At 47.0% G+C, this 15581-nt stretch overlaps 1 protein-coding gene across 5 annotated transcripts in view; it reads right to left on the bottom strand.

Annotated features, from left to right (window-relative positions):
* The window catches only part of Atxn7l1 (ataxin 7 like 1), a 235206-nt gene that overhangs the window by 39307 nt on the left and 180318 nt on the right, over nt 1-15581 (bottom strand). For all 5 annotated transcript variants that reach the window (XM_077795967.1, XM_026395772.2, XM_026395773.2 and 2 more), the window contains exon 4: nt 13058-13280. In XM_077795967.1, the coding sequence (XP_077652093.1) occupies nt 13058-13280 (223 nt within the window). The remainder of the gene's footprint in view (nt 1-13057; nt 13281-15581) is intronic.

Here is a 15581-nt window from a genome sequence, read left to right as displayed (position 1 = left end):
GTACAGCATGCAGCATCTTCAATGACAATAATGGGTCAAGGTTTCCTTCCTCACCCAGCAGAGGTGATTAGCTGCTGAGAAGAATGATGTGGAGTTTCCTGCTTAGACAAGTTAGGCATGTATGTGTGTGTCTCTGTGTGTGTACATGTGGGTGGGTGATGAACAAGCTGACTTTGACAAATTGTAAAAATGGCCATAAATGAATGAAATAAAAATCTCGGAGGACAAGTTAGGCTGAATTGAGGGTCAGCAACTTGTCAAAGTTCTAGAAAATTCACTTACTGTGGAGGGTGTTGCAAAAGAGATTAGGACAAGAGTTAGCACAGGTTTTGAAATTAGAGAAATTGCCCAGCGCAGTGATGCATGCCTGTAATCCCAGCAGCCTGGGAGGCTGAAGCAGGAGGATTACAAGTTTGAGACCAGCCTCAGCAACATAGCAAGGCCCAAAGCAACTTGTGAGACCCTGTCTCAAAATAAAAAATAAAAAGGGCTGGGGATATGGCTCAGTGGTAAAGTGCCCTTGGGTTCTATCCCTAGTCCTCTCCCTCTGAAAAAAGAGAAATCAGACAAAACTACATTTGAATCCTGTCTTATCTATTGCTGGAAGCATTATGGTAAGAGAGCATGTGACTTCCTGGCTTTAGGACCTCAGCAAGCCCATAGAACTTCTGTGAGAACAAGAAAAAGGAGCAGCAGCTGGCAGATAGGGTGTGTACTGGCTTTGGCTCCTCCTTCCTTCTTTGGTGGGGTGGTCTCTCATATAGCACAGAGCCCACACAAGTGGTGCCTCAGGCCTTCATGGTTCTGTGCCTCTGTTTCCTGATCAATAAAATGAAGGTAATGATAATTGAAGAGATTACATGAGGTAACAGACATGAAGAGCTTGGCACAGTGCCAGGCACACAGCAGAACCTCAACAAAATGTAGTGAGACCAATAGAAGACACAGGGTCACACCATTCACTTTCCCCACTGTCCCTGATACTTTTGGTGTGTACTTCTGGGAAGAAAGGCCATCAGAAACCTCTTGTATTCTTTATCTTTTCTGACCCACAAAGATGGACAAGGTGGGAGGAGGCAGTGACAGTTGACGGGCAGGTGGCCTCCACTCACCCATAGAACAGGACTTCTGGAGGTGCAATGAAGAGGAGAAGAGAATGGGGAAGGAGGTCTTTCCAGACCTGATGACCTCTTTCCAGGACTCTTCAGCCAGCTCCACAGTCCTACCTGATGATCCATTACTAGCACTGCCAAGCCTGAGCTAAGTGACTAAAGCACATCTGGAAGGAGAGTAGGTGGGATAGCCAGCCTCCTCTCATACAAATGTATTGTCTCCTGCAGCATGGTAGGCCACAGGGGCCTCTGTCACTCTGGGACATCACCCAGAGGAATGACTACACTTGCACCTGGCTGCTCCAGAGGAAGGAGGAGGCCGAAGCACCAGCCTCTCTGCTGGTCTGTTAGTCTCTCCTAGTTTTCTGCTGTTAGGGCTTCCCAAGGCACAGAGCTCAGAAGATTGTCTCCACACACACTGGAGAACAAGAAGTGATAAATGTCCTGATGTTCCTGGGGAGTCCTAGTGCACCAGGACTGTGGAAAACCCAGCAACCTGGAGAAGGTAAAGAAGAAGGAGAATGGAGTCCTGATTCAGGAGGGCCTACGATGCTGCACAGTCTGCCTTTGAGACCAACTGTGCTTGTAGTGGTGTGGTCTCAAGGTCAGGAAAGGTTTAACGACAGCCCTAGACCAAAACAACAGCTGCTGCTCAGGGTCTTCCCTCATGACTGAGCTGCACACTTCACATGAATGGGCACTGAAATTCACAACAGTGCAGAAATGATATCAGCGCCTTTGAAGGACAGATGTGAGAAGGTAGGGATCAGGAGGCAGGTAGATTCTGCAAAGTGTGCTGGTACAGAGTGGGACAGATCCCTGAGTGCCCTCGTCCCCAGCATTGGACCAGGACAGGCCACACTCCGGAGCAGCAACTGGGCGCGCTCCCCTCTGCAGCCACCAGAGGTCATTGGCTCCCACTGTTGCAGCAACAAGCTGCCCTTCTGCAGGGCCTGCCAATAGCCTAGCAGGGCCAGAGTCCTTACTGTCACTCTCAAACCCTGGAGCCAAGGGAGAGATTAGTGACATGGAGAGATAGGGACTTACAGACCATCTTCATCCCCCTGCCAAGGTACGCTGGGAGCAGCACCTGAGCAGAGACCCTGAGCCCCCATCCCCAGGCTTTTGCCTTTGAAAAGTCCTATGAGCATGTTGGGAAAAGAGTCAAGGACAGAGTCTCTCTGGCTGTCTTCAGTGCCCCAGCCTCTGCCAGGGAGCCTGACACCAGCTGCTCTCATTTCCATCAGAGAGGAACGGTCCCAGGAGTACTCCCTTTCCCAGGTGTAACACTCACTCAATTTTTTCCCTCTTCACAATTAAAATCCATTCCCCATTAGGCAGCCCTGCACCTAAACCACTTTTATCCAGAAAAAAAGCACATTATTTAAAAAGACATTCAAGAGTTTCGTCTTCATATTGTCCTACAGCAAACTAAATAAATTATTTTAAAAATTATTATTCATTTTTATTTTTTTAGTACTAGGGATTGAACCCAGAAGTACTCCACCACTGAGCTACATTTCCCAGTCTTTTTTATTTTTTATTTTGAGACAGGGTTTTGCTCAGTTGCCGGACTGGCCTAAAACTTGTGATCCTCCTGCCTCAGCCTCTTGAGTTGCTGAAATTACAGGAAGCGCCCCCAGCTTTAGGAAATTCTTTTTATATTAAATAACAAAATACATCATGTTGAGTGAAATAAGTCAGACTCAGAAAGTCAAGGGTCCTATATTTTCTCTCATGTAGAAGCTAGAGAGAAAAAAGGGGGAAAAACCCAATTTGTGATAAAAATAGAAGCAAGACCAATAGAGTAGAGGATGGGGTGGGAGGAGGGAGGAGAAGAGGGAACAGGGTGGAGGTACTGGGCAATGAAATTGACAAGATTATGATGTGGGCATATATGAATCTATCACAATGAATCCCACTATTGTGTATAATTATAATGTATCCATAAAAAAAGAAATACAGAGCTGGCATGCTGGCCCATGTCTGTAATCCCAGCAATATGCTTGGTTGTAGCAGGAGGATTGTCAGTTCAAGGACAGCTTCAGCAACTTGGTGAGACCCTGTCTCAAAATAAAAAGGGCCAGGGATGTGACTCAGTGGTAGAGCACCCCTGGGTTTAGTATTATCAAAAAAGAAAAAGAAAAGAAAAAAAAAGACCCCTGTCTGCATTTTTCTGCATTACCAGTGAAAGTCTTAGCATGGCTTGCCTGACCCTTGTTCAAAATTCCCACCATTAGTTGTAGGGTGCTTGTCTAGCACATGCAAGGTCTTGGGTTCAATCCCCAGCACTGCAAAAAGAATGAAAAGAAAATTCCACTACCAATGTTTATGTTTTTTTGTTTGTTTGTTTTGTTTTGTTTCTGGTACCAGGGATTGAACCCAGGGGCACTTAATCACTGAGCCACATCCCCAACCCCTTTCTGTATTTTATTAGAGACACGGTCTTGCTGAGTTGCCAAGGCTGGCTTTGAACTTGGGATCCTCGTGCCTCAGCCTCCTGAGCCGCTGGGATTACAGGCGTTTGCCACCATACACAGCTGTCTTGCACTCAGCCACCAGTGCAAAGGTGACCATTAAAGGTCGGGGAGGTCAACCTTCACAGCCTGGCCTACTCCACCTCTCCTGTCCAGTCATGTTCTCCTACATCCCTGCTCGACTTCTCTTGGATCCCGGGACCAGATGCAGGGGCCTAGTTCTGTGCACTGGGGTATGTGCTTGGTGCCCTCCCCTCTCTTGTGAACATCCCCTCCATCTGTCCACATCCTGAGGAAATACAGCCTTCTCTCATGCTAGCTGTCCCTTCTCAGGTGTTTTTGCTGCACTTACCATGTTCAATGGAGAGGTTTTATTTCTACAGCTACCTACATTGACCAGACTGAGAGCTACCCAAGGATAGGAACTCTGTCCCAGCAGCATATACAACATCTAGCATTTAGGAAAGGGTCAATAAATGTTGGATGCAAAAATTAATGTTCTCGGCAAAGATTAAATCATATAACATCTTAATAAAGGGACTGGTTCTCCACCAGTGCTTGGGAAGAACAAATGCTTTAGAGGAGGACCAGCCTGCAGCCCTTTCTCTTTCTTGGCAAGAGACAGAGAATGACAAAGGAAAGGCGTGAGTTCATAGTGGCCCCCGCTGAGTGTCCGAGTGTGCTGGTCGGTAGGTCATGCTCTCACATGGAATACCATGTTTAATCTCCACCTCAATTTTACAGTTGAGACATAGAAAACTCACCCAGGTCATTCAGTGAAATGAAGGCAGACATGGGGCTCAATCTCAGGTCACTCTAGGAGTGGTGCTCTACATGCAGCCCTGGAAGTCAGAGACCAGGGATGGGGTCTAGCTCTGCTACTGGACTTGGACCAGACACTTCATTTCTTTGGGCCTCTGTTTTCTTAACTTCCTCACAGGGTAGTAGATGGGATCAGGGCTATAAAAGTGTCTGAAAATTATAAAGTGCTATGCAGCCATGAAAGGTCATGGCTACCCATCCTTGTGGCCCATAACCTTATTTCTCTCATGCCATTTTCCCCTTTCCCAGCTGTCCTCGTCTTATTATTCCCTCCGGAGGCCCCATTCTCTTTCTGAGCACTTCAGTGACTTCAGGAGGTCACTGGAGTTGACTCCCAAGGAGCTGTCCATTGTCCTTATCTTTGCTCATCTGCAGACCTTTGTGTGTGTGCACAGCATCTAACAAAGCACTTAATGTTTAAGTTCCCGTCCAGGAAGGGACCTTATCTCCCCACCCTGTGCTTGAATATTCTGGCCTACCTACCTTTCATCCGCTCTGGCCCACCTGGCCTTTCTACCTTCCCCCCTGCAGTTCTTGACGAAGGGGCTAGATTTCCATTCTAAAGATAAACAATCAGGGTGGAGCAGGAAGGGTGGACTGGAGGAGGAGGCCAGGCGGAGGTGGCTGCAGGAATCCTGCTGGAGAATCTAGGGAGGCCAGAGTGGTAGGGTCTGTTGGAGGCTCCATGGATTTCACAGCCTGACTGGAACCCCTGAGGTGACCTCCCATGTTTTCTGGGAGCCATCAATCCTAAGCCGGGTTCTGCCTTCAGTTCACCAGCACCAGCCCTCCGTTATCATTTCCCTCTCCTCAAAGCTCTGGAAAGACTTCCAGGGTACCTGGGCTCCCCAGCCCATTTCACAGCTGGAAGACCCACCTTGCATTTCTAAGCATTGTGAGAAGAGCCCTGTCTACCTGGGGAGAGGCGGCCCTCCCCCACTGTGCTGGAGGGCAGGCACGTGGAGTCCAGGGAGCCTGCTGATTTTTCTTTTGCTTTGGCTCATTTTCCTTCTGGAGCAGCCGGCTCTTCTCCTGCATTTTTAATAGCTGAGCATATTTAGCATTCAACACACATGTGCGGGTTGATAAGGCCCAAAGAGAAGGCAACAAGCCATCCAGGGGAAGAAAACCTCCTCCTACCTGCTCCCTGCCTCCTGTCCACATCTGCCTACCTCAGTGGGTTGGAGTTCCCCATGAGCTCAGCATGCTCGGCCAGGGTGGGAAGTGACAGCAGCTGGGAAAGGTTCCCTGTGCCAGGGCCTGGTCCCAAGCGGAGTGGGAACTCGTAAGCAGAGGCTGAAATGCTTATTGCGGCTCAAAAGAGCCAAACAGCCACGATTTTATTTAATTTCCTCCCTCCCTCCCTCCTCCCACCCTCTCTCCCACTTTCCCTCCCACCTTTTTGAAACAGGTCTTGCTAGGTCGCCCAGGAGGGACTCAAACTCCTGGGCTCAAGCGATCCTCTTGCCTCCAACTCCTAAGTGGAACTACAGGTCATGCCACTGCAACAGGCCCCATGATGCCTTCTTGACTTTCACATGGGGACCCAATCATCTTATCCATCTCCCTCTGTCCTTATGGACTGTGTTTATTCTGGCCAGGGACTCTCTGGCCTCTGGTTCCCTTGGGAGTGGTCCCCTGAAGGGGCAGAACTAGTGGAGAGAGGGGCTATTAGAACCTGGGTGCTGGGTGACCTTCGACAGTAGTCAGGCAGTTCACAGGGGATAAATCTGGTAACATGGAGATACCTTCTCTGTTTTCCCCTTTCTTCTCATGCAGAGTTATTTTTTAACCCAATCCAGATACAAAAGGGAGAAGGAAAGGAAACACAGACTATTTAACCTGGGCAAGAATTCCAGGAGGTCAGCCTGACCTCAGGGGTGGTGCTTTTACTGCTGTCCACGTGAACTTGAGCTACTTGGAAAAGGTGCCCCACGCCTGTTGTTAAATGGCACATAAAGGCCACAGAGCCCACGTGGGCAGGCACTGCTTATGCTTTCTTGGCTTGTAAGGATCAATATGGAGCTCAACTGGAGCGATGAAAAGGAATTGGATTTTTTCAGATCTGTTCCTACTACAGGCTAATAATGCAGGAAGGGAGTGAGAGTTCTTACCACTTCGTGAGAGCCCCGAGGAGTCCAGTTAATTTATCTCTGAACCCAAGAAATGGAGAGACCCACCTAGGATTCCCCGGATACAGGTTAAGATCTGTGGTGTCAGAGACAGCAGCCACCAGCCACTTGTGGCTACTGGGCACTTACATTGTGGCTGCCATGGACGAGGGAGGAACAGAATTCTAAATTTAATTCATTACAATTTAAAAAGAGATAATGGGGTTCTATTATTAGGAAATGTTTAAGGATGTTTGGAACAACTTGCATATGTGAATCTATTTTACAATCTCTAGTTTTTATGAAATCTAACAAGGAAGCAAATATTTCTGATGACAATTTAGTGTCCAAATTGAGATGTGCTGTAAGGGTAAAATACATACAGGATTTCAAAAACAGAATGGAAAAAAAAAAAAAGGAATGTAGCTGGGCATGATGATGTACACCTGTAATCCCAGTAGTTTGGGAAGCTGAGGCAAGAGGATTGCGAGTTCAAAGCCAGCCTCAGCAACTTAGCGAGGCCCTAAGCAACTCAGTGAAACCCTGTCTCTAAATAAAATACAAAAAAGGCTGGAGATGTGGCTCCATGGTTGAGTGCCCCTGAGTTCAATCCCTGGTACCAAAAAAAAAAAAAAAAAAAAAAAAAGAATGTAAACTACTGTTAGGGGGAAGAAAATATATTGTTAAAAATTTAATTTCACCTGTTTCTTTTCACTTTTTTTGAACGTGGCTGCTAGAAAATGTTCAGTTACACAGGGGGCATGTATTATATTTCCATGGGCCGTGCTCATCTCAACACTGCTAGACAAAAGGCTCAACATCTCCAGAAAATCTTACAATCCCCTTCAATGGTGAGATCTGTTACTTTCATTTCAGCAAGAGTTGATGGACAGGGATGTGGCTCAATGGCACTAGGGCGCTGGCCTAGCAGGTGTGAGATGCTGGTTCAATCCCCACATTGCAAAAAGAAAAAAAAAGAAGTTCAAAGTAACAAACAAACAAACAAAAAAAACCCCCCACCAACATCAAAACCAACAAGGGCACCATGTTTGCTCAGCTGGTGAGAAGCTAACACATGGCAGACCCTGCAGCTACCGCTGAGCAGGAGCAGCATGAAGATATTAAATCTATGGCAGGCCACAGAGGGTGTCACAGGTGAGGCAAAAACTATGTGCTTTGGGGCCTGAAAAGAGGATGACAGCCGATCACGTTGCTGGAGGTGGACAGTGAAATGCATAATAAGAATGGTGAAGATTTTGGCCAGGAAAGAAGCAGCAGGACACTATGGAAAGAACACAAGGACCAGGAGCAGTGGTGCACTCCCACAATCCCAGTTACTATGGAAGTGGAAGCAGGAGGGTCACAAGTTTGAGACCAGCCTTGGCAATTTAGTGAGACCCTGTCTTGAAATATAATAATAGCAATAATAATAATAATAATAATAATAATAATAATAATAATGGCTGGGGATGTGGCTCAAGCAGTAGCGTGCTCACCTGGCATGTGCGGGGTGCTGGGTTTGATCCTCAGCACCACATAAACATAAAATAAAGACGTTATGTCCACCAAAAACTAAAAAATAAATTAAAAAATTCTCTCTCTTTAAAAAAAATAATGATATAATAATAATAATAAATATAATAATTATTATTAATATTAATAATAATAATAATAATTATTATTATTATTATTATTGGGATGTAGGTCATGGATAGAGCATCCCTGGGTTTGGTCTATTACTAAAAGCAGACAAACTAAAACCACTAGGCTTAGTTGGCCCTACAGCCTTGGGCTCTCCTTCCCCTCGTCCTGTTTCCCAGGGCCCTGCCTATGGCCTGCTCTTTTCATGCCACATATCTTCTGGGAGGCCCCACCTGCATCCATGGCTTCAACCCCCCTTTCTGCACAGGACTCTGAAATCTGGATTCCACCAGGACCTCTCTCCTGACCTCTGGATTCAAACATCTGGATCCATGCCCACTGGATGTCTCCTAGTAGGAATTAATTAAATAATTCACAGTCCACCAGCTCTCCAGCTGAACTCATCTCTCCTTTCCTCCCTAGACTCTGGCCCTTATCAGCCTTCTCACTCTGGCCCTTATCAGCCTTCTCTTGAGGAGGAGGCAGGACCAGTCACTTAGTTGTCCAAGCCAAGAACCTCAACATCGTCCACAACTCTTCCTTATATTCCAGTCCTACATATAACCAACCTCCAAATCCTGTGACGGTTCCTCCTTGCTGCTTCTCCCAGTGGCTCATCACTCCTGCCTCGGGCCTGGCTGCCATCACTTGGATTATGCAACAATATCCTCACTGTTCTTGCCACTTCCTGAGTTGCCCTGAAGCCACTGATCTTACCACAGCTGAAAACGGCCCCTTTAACAGCTCCGTGCAGGCTTCAGGTGAAGTCTGAATTCCTGAATTGACCTCGGACAATGAAACTTTGAATTGAAGCCCACCCACTTGGCTTCACATCCTGCCTCTCCCCAAGGGCAAACACTCTCCCACCTTCTGTTCCCTTTGCCTGGCTCATCTTTCCTTCTCTCTCTCTTTTTTTTTTTTTTTTTTTTTTTGGTGTTACTGGGGATTGAACCCAGGGGTGCTTTACCACTGAGCCACATCTCCAGCCCTTTTCACATGTTATTTAGAGAAGGGTCTTGCTAAGTTGCTTGGGGCCTTGTTAAATTGCTGAGGCTGGCTTTGAACTAGCAGTCCTCCTACCCCAGCCTCCCAAACTGCTGGGATTATAGGCATGCACCACCACATCCGGCCTCCTCTTTATTTTTTATTTTTTGAGACAGGGTTTCACTAAGTTGTCCAGGCTGGCCTGGAACTTGACATCTCCTGCCTCAGCCCCAGTTGCTGAGGTTACAGATGAGCACCACTGTGTTGCCCGGCTCAACTTTCCCACTGTCTTAATATTTTTTGGTACCAGGGATTGAATTCAGGGCACTTGGTCACTTAGTCACATCTGCAGCCCTATTCTGTATTTTCTTTAGAGACAGGGTCTCACTGGTTTGCTTAGCGCCTCACTATTGCTGAGGCTGGCTTTGAATTTGCAATTTTCCTGCCTCAGCCACCTGAGCCGCTGGGATTACAGGCATGTGTCCCAGCACCCACTTTCATTTTTTAATTATGGAGAAATAGATAACATAAAATTACCATTCAGATAACCACAGATTACCATTCAAATCCCATTTTACTTTTTAAGCTCCTTACTATAGACATGTTGGGCTTTTGATGATTTGATTCATGATTGATTTATTTGTTTATTTTTGGTACTGTGGATAAGGGGCGCTTTACCACTGAGCTATATATCTCAAGCGTTTTTGTCTTTTATTTTAAGACAGGGTCTCAGTAAGTTGCTAAGGGTCTCACTAAGTTGCCCAGACTGGTCTTGAACCTAAGAACTTCCTGCCTCAGACTCCTAAGTAGCTGGGATTAAAAGTGTGTACCACAGCACCTGGCTTGACTTGTGATTTTTTTCACTTTATGATGGTGTGAAAATCATAAGCATTTAGTAGAAACTGTAACTTGTTTTTTTGTGGTGCTGGGGAATGGAACCCAGAGCCTGATACATGTTAGGCGTGTGCTCTACTACTGAACTACATCCCCGGCTCAGAAAATGTACTTTGAATTTTGATCTTTTTCCAGGCTAGCCATGTGAGTATGATATTCTCTTGTGACAGTGGGCAGTGGCAGTGGGCTGCAGCCCCCAGTCAGCCCTGTGATCACAGGGTTAGCATATAAAATAGGCTTTGTATTAGAGGACTTTGTCTGACTATAGGCTAATTATAAGTGAGTGGTCCAGCTAAGATAGTCAGCAGGTTAGGTATATTATGGTATTTTCAACTTACCATTGTGAATTGAAAATTACATAACCCCATCATAAGCTGAGGAGCATGTGTACTTGTCCTTCAAATTAAGCTGAAGTGCAACCTCTTCAGAGAAACTTTTTGAGTACTCAGCATGGGTTGGATGTCCTTCTTCTGGGCTACCAATATCAGAGCCCTTATCACATTACACTCTATGTCAGCTTATGTCGCTTCTTGCAGATTCCCTTTGATAGCATCTGTCTTATTCAACTTATTTAACTTTGTATTCCCAAGGCTGCTGTATACAGTTGTACAGGTTTTGCACTGCACTGGGATAATTAATCAACTGAAGAAGTCATTAGGGCGTGAAGATCATCAGTCCATTGTATACTTGGTACAATGAGACTCACAGCCATTAAGTGACTTGTTCAAGGACGTACAGAAAGTGAGTGGCAGAGGCTGGGCTTGAACTCACTTTCCCGTCCCTAGCTCAGTGCCCATCTTCTCATACTCTATTCTAGGGAGGCCTCTCAGAACTCAGTTTGGACCCTATGAGCTCCAAGCTGCAGTCCCCAAGGCTGCATCTTCCCAGCCTTGGGGACCCCGTCTCTTCCTGACTTACGCTCCTGGCTACAGCAAGTGGAAGGATGACAGCAGGCAGACGGGCATGAGGCCAGCTAGAAGACCAAGGTGGCCTTCGGCCTCTTTGCTGGTGCACCCCGCTGAGCTGTCTTCACTCCCCCACCCCCAGCTGTCTTCACTCCCGTTCACCTGCCTGGAGTGACATCAGTGGCCGTTGGCTTTCTCCTCCACCCTAGCTCTGAAGGCTGTTTTCATTTAGAGCCATTTCCCTCCTTGCCATCTCTGGGATCAGCTGGCTCCTTCAGACTCAGTCACGCCTCCTTCTGGTCCTAGCTGGAGGTGCCTTGCCAATGCAGGTCCTAAGGTGTGTGAAGTGCCACGAGTCTCCATCGCAGGTGGGGAGTGATCTAACCCTACAGATCTCCCTGAGGTCCGCCTCCTGGGAGAATGCTTTTGAGCGCCATGGGACCCCCAAGGCAAATTCATTTTATGATCATCTATGAGCCGGCCATATCTCCTGCTCACTTGTAAGCCCCTTGCCCAGCTTCCTGAGTTTACTTCTCTCAGCTCATTTCTGGGCTTTGCATAATTTTTTTTTTTTTCAGTGCTGGGGGACTGAATCCAAGGTCTTGCACATGCTAGGCAAATGTTGTACCACTGGGGTACACCACCAGCTTCAAATAAATTATTATTATTATTATTTTTATCATTCTCTGTTTTCATCTTACTGTGACTCTGAAGAGGCATTTCCCTCACTTATTAGGCAGACTGCAGCTCCCAAGTTATGGGAGCTCTGTCCTTTGGCATGTATGATTAATGAAAATGATAACGTTATCCTTAAAGATGTCCTGAACATGTACTCTCATCCAGATGTTGTGCTTGCTGCTTTATCAAACTCAGCTCACTTTTGTCTTCACCACAGTCTCATGAGGGAAAGCCCCATTTTTCAGGTGAGGACACGGAGGCACAAGATCAAATGACTTGCCCAAAGTCATCTCGCTGAGATTTGTACACAGGCAGTGACTCTGGAGCTTATGCTTACATGGGGACATGCAGCCTGGACGAAAACTCAGCTCTTCCGGGACTGGAGACCTGCTCTGCCTGCATGCTGGCCAGAGCTCACAGGCTGTTACTCTCAGGCTGGGTCTTCCCTGATCAGCTGCATCCTCCCACAGGACAGGACGCAGACCCAACAAGGCACAGAAAGCAAAGCCAGTCAGTGAGGCCCGGTGAGATGGCAGATGACTCCCTCCTCCACAGCCCCATCTAACCTCTCCAGGCTATCACAAGAGGCTCCTTCATCGATCTGGCATAATTAGCTCTTTTACTAAGTCATCACAATTTTTAGCGTACAGCGACAGACCCATTGATGGATGATTTTATTCCACAGCTTTCTTAGGTATGAAGTGTAATTAACTATCATTAATTAAAGGAACACTGTTTCTCTTTAAAGATGTAAATTAGGCAGACTCCAGGCTGCCCCTTCTTTGCCATGGTGAGGCCTGGAGGCTGAGGCTGGCGGGGGCTGTAATAAGCCAGGCCTGGGCGCTCTCCACATGGCTCTGAGACTCCTCTCCTCCTCCTTTTCAGTTTGGTTTCCTATCTGTCCATTTCACAGGGAAGCAGAACTTTTTGGTAAAGACCGTGATGAATAACTGAATGGAAAGCCTCTTCTGATTTTTCTCAGTTACCTGTAACTGGTGCTCTCCCTCCCCATTGAAGGGTTGGCCTGAAGCCTGCCTCTGGGGCTGGGGCAGGACCGGGGCCTCTCCCCATGATGGGCAGACTGCCTGTGCTTTTGATTTGCTCATACCAGTGCTTCTCTTCACTGGGGTGGAAAATTGAGAGGTAACCATATAACTGAGGAATATTTCCCTGTTACCCTTTGCTTTAGACACAACTTGGCTAAGCTTTCAAGAGAAGAAAAATTTCCCCGTGGGGCACGGGCACTTTTAAAGGTTCCCCATTCCCTTTGGAATTTAGGTTTCTCATGCCATTATTCTGGGTTCCCTCCTCAGTCCCCCAGATTCCTTAGACATGAGGCAGGAACAAAGCCAGAGAGTAAACACTGTTTCCCATGGTGACAGGGACAGGCAGTGAGGGCAGACAGCTGCTGGCTGCCAGTACCCGACACTCACCATGGTTTATCCCTTGATCCTTTTGCAGAAAAGACTGTGTGCTGTCTGCTGCTGGAGGTAAGTAGATTGTCTTTGGGCGTTTTGAATGGCTTTGAGGTGCTGCTGGCAGAGTTATGGCCGCTGAGACAGGCTTTCGTTTTCACCTGTGCTAGTGATGTCCTGGGGTTGGAGGCTGGAGACGCTGGAGAGGAAGAAGGTCTACACATTGAACCGTGTCTTCTCTCTATAGGGGGAGAAAGGACAGAACTCAGCACAGCATCTCCCATGCTGGTCTCCCGTGCTCGCACACACTCCTGGACACAAGGGGCACAAAGTGGAGCTTTCCTGGTGGGATCCGCAGCCCCTAAGCTTAGTTCTGACGACAGCTCACCCTGACGTTGGCTCCTACCCCACCCACTATCAAGGAGTACATTCTGGAATTCTGTATTCAATGGCATGTGCTAAGCAGACCCTGAGGTTCTCTTGGGAGCCATTACCATCCTCCTGTCAAACACTTCCATAGGAGTAGCAGTGTGATGGCTGTATTACCTGACACAGGGGGACAATCAATAGCCTATGTGATCCCCAGACAGCCTTCTTAGAGGTCTCAGGTTGCCCAGGGCAGTAGGTAGGGAAAGACTTTCAGAAAAAATGGGAGATTCTCCAACTGACCTTCTGTAGGACATGAAAGTCACAGAGCCCTGCAGGACTGAATGAAAGGTCTTTGAGAGCCAGAAAGCGGCCCAGCATCTGTCCCTTCCTGGGACACATGGACAGTCTGTTGACATACCCTAGTGGTGGCCTCTTCAGGGTCAACTGAAGTTCAAGGACACTGGAGGATGTTAACACTTGAGGCAGAATCTACAGATGTGGGGTGGACTGCTGCCTGAGGTTCTGTAGGAAATAGGAGAGCTCTGGGCAGAGATGCCCCGGAGATGCCCCAGAGATGCTCTGCCAGCCCTGCCAACCCAACTCAGTAGGCAGGATGAAGACACTGACCTGGACAGCAGGTGTATGAAATCAAGTTCTAGTGTGCACCCACTATGGTGGTCCTTAGCTGTTTTAGGGTTACAGATTTGAGAAAGTTAAGGACCTCAGAAAAATGCACACTTACACATAAGAATCCCAAACTCCCAAACGACAATGGTCCTGAAACTCTAAGTCCTCTCTGACTCTCTTGTGCCCCATATAAAATTAGTGCTCCATGAATATGTGGGGGTTTTGTTTGTTTGTTTTGGGTACTGGGGATTGAACCCAGGGGTACTTTACCACTAGCTATACCCCCATCCCTTTTCATTTTTTTTTATTTTGAGATGAGTCTTGCTAAGTTGCTCAGGGCCTCACTGAGTTACTGAGGCTGGCCTCTAATTTGGGATCCTTCTGCCTCAGCCTCCAGTCACTGAGATTACAGGAGTGTGTACACCAGTATGCCTGGCTCAATGAGTAGGTGTTGATTGAAGAAATGAAATTATAATGGATGTCCTGATGGGAAGAACCAGATTTGACAAATCTGTAAATCTGGATTGAATGTGATAAGGAGAAAGGTGAGAAGCAAAGATTGAGGATCACATTCTCCCTCCAGCCCAGAGCTCCTCAGGCTTTTCACCTTGGCAAGATATTTCTAGTTGCTCTTTCCAGACACCTAACCTGGGGGACAAAACCTAACCACTGTGGTCTGTGGGAGGGGAGGGGGGTTGGAGTTTCTGTGTGCTCTTTCTTACCAATTGGCTGCCAGGCTTTCTCAAAGCACAGATTGATTCTAATCTTCTGATGAAATTGTAATTGGGAGGCGTGGGGGTAGCTTTTCGAAGATCATCTAATGGTTTGATATTTGTGCCTGGTCAGTGTTCACAAAGAATAACTTTATGGGGTAAATCTTTCTCTACTGATATTAGTAGACCTTGCATACATGTTTAATTCCCAGAAGTCATCCCTGTGGAGATGAAGGCTCCAGCTCCAGTCACCCACAGGGTAGCCTTATGGCCTTGAGTTCACCATGCAACTTTTCTTGGTTTCTTTCTTGGTTTCCATAGCTCAATTATAAACAAAGTGGGTCCCTCAGTGGCTTCTAAGGTCTCTCTCCATTCCATTACCATAAATATAAGACATGCTTATACCTGCTCCTTCTCTGCTCATCCTTATAACTCCTGCATGTTGTAGCAACAACACAGGTATGTGCTGTGTAGTGAACAGCACAGGTATGAAGATATTTTACTTGGGCAGTATCTTTCTTGGGAGAATTCATCCTCTGTAAAATTAGAGGCCTTTACAACCCCTTGTAAGACAGGCAGGAAGCAGCCCCCTGTATCTCCACCCTCCTCACAGTTTATTGTCCAAAGGAGGCCAGAGAGGCCAGATGATTGCCAAGGTCAGGGCCAATGGCTACTTGAGGAATGGGACCTTGGGCATAGGCCCAGCTGCCTCTCAGGAAGTCAGGAAATGTTGGTGTACTATGAACAATATTTGAAGCCAGGAAATTAGGAAATGAGGAACTTACAATCACTAAAGGTTAGAACTGGGTCTTAAAAGTCCACTAGTCTAATCT

Source organism: Urocitellus parryii, chromosome 3, assembly GCF_045843805.1.
Source record: "Urocitellus parryii isolate mUroPar1 chromosome 3, mUroPar1.hap1, whole genome shotgun sequence".
NCBI classification, from domain to species: domain Eukaryota; kingdom Metazoa; phylum Chordata; class Mammalia; order Rodentia; family Sciuridae; genus Urocitellus; species Urocitellus parryii.
The sequence above is the reverse complement of the archived record's forward strand: the minus strand, read 5'-3'. Positions and strand labels throughout refer to the sequence as shown.